The sequence below is a fragment of the Haliaeetus leucocephalus genome, unplaced genomic scaffold, assembly GCF_000737465.1.
Source record: "Haliaeetus leucocephalus isolate CR32 unplaced genomic scaffold, Haliaeetus_leucocephalus-4.0 Scaffold166, whole genome shotgun sequence".
NCBI classification, from domain to species: Eukaryota; Metazoa; Chordata; class Aves; order Accipitriformes; family Accipitridae; genus Haliaeetus; species Haliaeetus leucocephalus.
Genome location: NW_010972602.1, coordinates 1343985 through 1349432, shown reverse-complemented (window position 1 = coordinate 1349432; position 5448 = coordinate 1343985). Strand labels below are relative to the sequence as shown.

General features: G+C 42.8%; 1 protein-coding gene across 1 annotated transcript; it reads left to right on the top strand.

Annotated features, from left to right (window-relative positions):
* Window positions 1–90: 90 nt before the first annotated feature.
* ZNF281 (zinc finger protein 281) lies at window positions 91–4918 on the top strand. The gene has a single exon (XM_010563441.1). It carries the CDS (start codon window positions 91–93, stop codon window positions 2737–2739), a length of 2649 nt encoding a protein of 882 aa, XP_010561743.1. The 3' UTR covers window positions 2740–4918.
* Window positions 4919–5448: the final 530 nt, after the last annotated feature.

Here is a 5448-nt window from a genome sequence, read left to right as displayed (position 1 = left end):
AGGCAGCGAGCGGTGTCCGGCGGGCGGGCGGGCGGCGGGTCCCGCAGCCCCTCTGGGCCGCGCCTCCTCTCCGGCCCGCCTTCCCGGGGGATGAAACTCGGCAGCGGCTTCCTCGGCGGCGGCGGCGGCAGCAGCAAGAGGGCGGCGGCCATGGAGCCCACCTTCCCCCCCGGCATGGTTATGTTCAACCACCGCCTGCCCCCGGTCACCAGCTTCACCCGGGCGGCCGCGCCCCCCCCGGCGGCCCAGCACCCCCCGCAGTGCGTGTTACCTCCGGCCTCCGCCGCCGCTTCCTCCACGGCGGCGGCCGAGCCCCCGGCGCCTCCTCCCCCTCAGGACATGACTTTCAAGAAGGAGCCGGCGGGGGCTTTCCCCTCCGCTCCCTCCTCCTCGCAGAGGAGCCCCTGGGGCTTTCTGCAGTCCCTAGTGAGCATCAAGCAAGAGAAGCCCAGCGAGCAGGAGGAAGAGGAGCAGCAGCAGCAGCCGCAGCACCATCACCACTACGGGGGGCTCTTTGGGGGAGCGGGGGAGGAGAGACCCCCCGGCCTGGGGAGCAGCAGCGGGGAAGGAAACGGCCAGAGCGTGATTCAGGACCTCAGCCTTCTTCACCACCTGCACCAGCATCCCCACCGAGACCTGTTACTGAGTGGCAGAGGCGAGGGCGCCCCTGGGAGCTCGGGTGAGCCAAAGCACGATGCCCAGGTCAAGAAGGCAAAAAGGCCAAAGCCAGAAACTCAGGGAATCAAAGCCAAGCGGAAGCCAAGCGCTTCATCCAAACCCCCCCTGGTGGGAGATGCAGAAGGTGCCATTGCGTCCCCCAGTCAGAAACCTCACGTCTGCGAACACTGCAGCGCTGCCTTCAGGAGCTCCTATCACTTGCGCAGACATGTGCTCATTCACACGGGCGAGAGGCCTTTCCAGTGCAGCCAGTGCAGCATGGGTTTCATCCAGAAGTACTTGCTGCAGAGACATGAGAAGATCCACAGCAGGGAGAAGCCTTTTGGGTGTGACCAGTGTAGTATGAAGTTCATCCAGAAGTACCACATGGAAAGACACAAGAGGACGCATAGCGGAGAAAAGCCATACAAATGTGACACTTGTCAGCAGTATTTTTCAAGGACTGATAGACTGTTGAAGCACAGAAGAACATGTGGTGAAGCCATAGGTAAAGCAGGGGCTGGAATGGAGCCCGGATCATCAAATAACATGGGTAGCTTGGCTGTGTTGTCTCAGGGAAATACAAGTTCCTCAAGGAGAAAAAGTAAAACAAAAAGTACATCCACTGAAAACAAAGGAAATAAGTGTAGCAGCAAAGTAACTGAATCTCAAGTTACAAGTAATGTGGCCATGCCAAATTATGCAGTTGATATTCCTGTCGTGTCTTCCAGTGGTGGTCTAGTTGGCACGGGCGTAGAAGAACTTCAGAAAAAGGTGCCAAAACTGGTCTTGAAAAAAGGAAGCAGAAAACAGGCAGACAAAAGTTACCTGAATTTTGTATCACCACTGCCAGATATTCTGGGGCAAAAACCACTGTCTGGGAAACAAAGTGGCTCTCTAGGCCTAGTAGCCAATACTGGTGTAGAAACTATTGGCCTTCTCCAAAGTACAGGTGGTAAACCAGGTCAAATAAGTAGCAATTATGATGATGCCATGCAGTTTTCAAAGAAAAGAAGATACTTACAAACTGCAAGCAGTAACAGTGCCTTTTCAATTAATGTCGGACACATGACTTCCCAGCAGTCCGTCATCCAGTCTGCAGGTGTTAGTGTTATGGATAACGAAGCTCCATTATGTCTTATTGATTCAGCATCTTTAAATAGTGAAATAAAGTCTTGCCATGACAAATCTGGTATTCCTGATGAAGTTTTACAGAGCCTTTTGGACCAGTACTCTCACAAATCAGAAGGCCAGAAAGAAGATCCTTTCAGTATAACTGAACAGCGTGTGGACTTGCACACCTCAGGAGAACATTCAGAGATGGTTCAGGAAGAAAATTTGAGCCCTAACTCTCAAACAGTTTCAAATGATAAGGCGAGCATGTTGCAAGAATACTCCAAATACCTCCAACAAGCCTTTGAAAGAACAACCAATAGCACTGGTTTTGCTTTTGGACCCAGTTTCCAATTTGTTAGCTTGTCTTCAACTCTCCATAACCACACTCTGTTTCAAGACAAACAGATATACACTACATCTCCACTTGAGTGTGGCTTCAGCCAATCCGTTACCTCAGTATTGCCAACTGCATTGCCAAAACCTCCGTTTGGGATGTTGCTTGGATCTCAGCCAGGCTTTTATTTGTCTGCTTTGGAGGCTACACATCAACAGTTGACTCCTTCTCAAGAGCTGGATGATCTCATTGATCCGCAGAAAAACTTAGAGACTTCATCTAACTACCAGTCGACATCTCAGAAACTGAGTGGCCAGAAGGAACAGAAAAACTTAGACTCCTCAGCAAGCTTTCAGATCCCATCTCAGGAGTTAACTAGCCAGATAGATCCTCAGAAGGACATAGAGCCTAGAGCAACCTACCAGATCGAGAACTTTGCACAAGCTTTTGGTTCTCAGTTTAAGTCGGGCAGCAGGGTGCCAATGACTTTTATCACTAACTCTAATGGAGAAGTGGACCATAGAGTAAGGACTTCAGTGTCAGATTTCTCAGGGTATACAAATATGATGTCTGATGTAAGTGAGCCATGTAGTACACGAGTAAAAACCCCAACCAGCCAGAGTTACAGGTAAGGTTCTGACTGTGACCAGGCTGTGGGGTCTTCTTAACGTAATTTTGTTTTACTTTGACAATACTGCCATTGGAATGTTTCTACACGGTCCTATTAAGAATAATGTAACATGCCCTTTCAATGCAACTTTTCATATTTAGTTTATTTTGTTAGTGTGATTTTTTTTTTTTTTTTTAGATCTGTTTATTATGGTTTTTAATCAAAAAAATCAATAGATTAAAATAGTGTTTTTGTTCAAGTGACAATGTTTAGCAATCAAATTTACATTATATAGATTGTCAGGGAATAGCCCAAAAGTTTAAAATGCAAAAAATTAACTTTGTTCCTAGGACTAAGGTTTATTCTACTTGCTTTATTCTCAGGAAAGTGTAATGAAGCATGGGAATTCTGTGCACCACTAGTGTATTGGAACTTCCAATTTACAGATAGTGACAAATATATATCTCATCTTTTTGAGGAAGGGACCTATGACATTTCAAATTGCTGTCTTTTATGTCTGGGCTGATCTGAAAGAATTTTGCTACCTAAATTTTGTTGTTTTTGAAGTACTCCTGTTCTTCCAGGTGTTGCTCATTCCAGGCACGTGTAGCAAATATTCTTGGGTCTGTACAAAGAGCCCAGAATGGTAGCTTTAATATAAACAATAATGTCCCCAGAACTCCTGTGCAAGACTGTAATTTCATGAAGAGATTCTGTTGACACAAACCGTGAGAACAAAACGTGTGCTTCTGGTTCACGTCATGAGAACCCCAACTTGAAACTACAGTCATAATCTAGATAGGCTTTTGGGATACGTTATTTATTATACATGGTTCAAAAAAGTTGGTCTCTTGCTCTTCCCCTTTTTCATGTTCTTTTATTGTATAAGGTTCCCTCTCTTTTGTTGTGCTCCCAATTTCTCCAGACTTGAACTTGGGTTTTTTCCCTCCCCTTAACTTACACCTCTTCTTCCCCACTCGCTCTCTCACCCCAACTTAATAGCTAGCATTTAAAAAGATCTACATTCCAGAAAGTGCATATCTTACTATGTGCTTTCTGATGTCTTATGACATCAGATAGATGATGAACAATAAACACCCACATGTTTTAGAATTATGTCAAGGTTTCCATGTACAATAAGAAATAATATACTCCCAATTGTACATACTAAGGCCCCTATCCTGCATCAGGATCAGCTAACATGGACCCCTGTGCCCAGCAGCATACCAGTGGTGTCACTGGAGCTCTTTATGGATATAGGGGTTTGCAGCAGTTCATCATTGCAGGCTTTTAGGGCCTAAGGCTGCAATTCCATCAAAGGCTTCTGGTGATGACATCAACTACAAAAGTAACTCTTGAGTGGCTTGTTAATATCAGCAGAACTTTTCTTTGGAATTATTGCCTTACTTTATGTATATTTTGTGGTACATTATTTATTATATGTGAATCCTGATTAATGCCTGTGGAGCCACGGAAACCTGCTAGAAATACTGGTGGCCATTCAAAGCTGCTGAAAGGCAGTGGCACTGCTCTAAACCACTTTTTGCAAATGTATTTTTTGATTAGTTTTTTAATGTAATTTTGGTGATGTTTATGCTAATGTTTTTTTATGTACTCTTGGTGATGTTTCAGTCTTACGTACTTTTCTGGTGTCAGGAAAGTACCAGTGGTTGTTTGCAGTCTTATTGTGTAATCAGCCTATTACAGGCTTCCATGTATAATAAAGTTATTAACATTGTGCAAGTGTAAAACACTTCTGTTATGAAAGTGGTGTATTATTAAACGAATTGTTACAAAAATCCTGGGTAATTTCTCCCGTTGTCCCTCACCACTAAAAACTGAAACCTGAGCCCACTTGTAATCTCTTTTACTAGGTAAACTATCTTTTTTTTTTTTTCTTACTAATCTAGAGTTTGTTCTCATAGAATCCATGTAACTCCATTAACTTTTTCTTTATACTTGATTATGTATTTCACCCTATTTCAGTTTAAATAAGCAAACAACAACTGTTCTCTGAACACAGAACCCAGCCTGTTATCAGGGATGGAGTAGTCCATAACCACTGTGTTGGCTTTTTCAGTACCTTTTTTTTTGTTGTTTTACAGAGGTTATAATTTACATTCTTTATATATTGTGTGTAGTAGAAGTTGCATATGTATTGTTCTGGCTGTTTGCTTTAACTTAATACTAATAAAACCCATTATTCATGAAATCATAAAGATATCACTTCTATTATCCAGTCACACTCTTGAGAACCTATTAAGGAAACGTTATGAGTTAAGATTTAGAGAAGGAATAATATGACTTACTGGCATGTTTTCAGCTTGTTTTCTTCGTTCAGTTTCTTTTTGGGTCAGATAGTTTCAATGCACTATTTTAGAAATCAGGGCTTTATCTCATACCTTTAGCTTCTGAGGCAAAAACTAACACATTTCCTTAAGTTAAAAATGTTCGTACAACTTCATCTTTTTAAATCTGTGTCTTTTTAAATATGATTTTGGTTAAAAATATATAAATTGCATATTGTTAACTTCAAAGACATTTTGTAATTGCTGGAAATCCAGAATGACACGTGTATAATATAATTTTGTTCAAAGTAAAGATTTTAGAAAGTCCTCTTTTTTTTTTTGTTTTGTTTGTGTTTTGGTTTTTGTTTGTTTGTTTGTTTTTCCCCTGCTCTAGCTTCTGCATTATAAGGAAAGCTTAATAAAAAACATTATAGCAAAATACT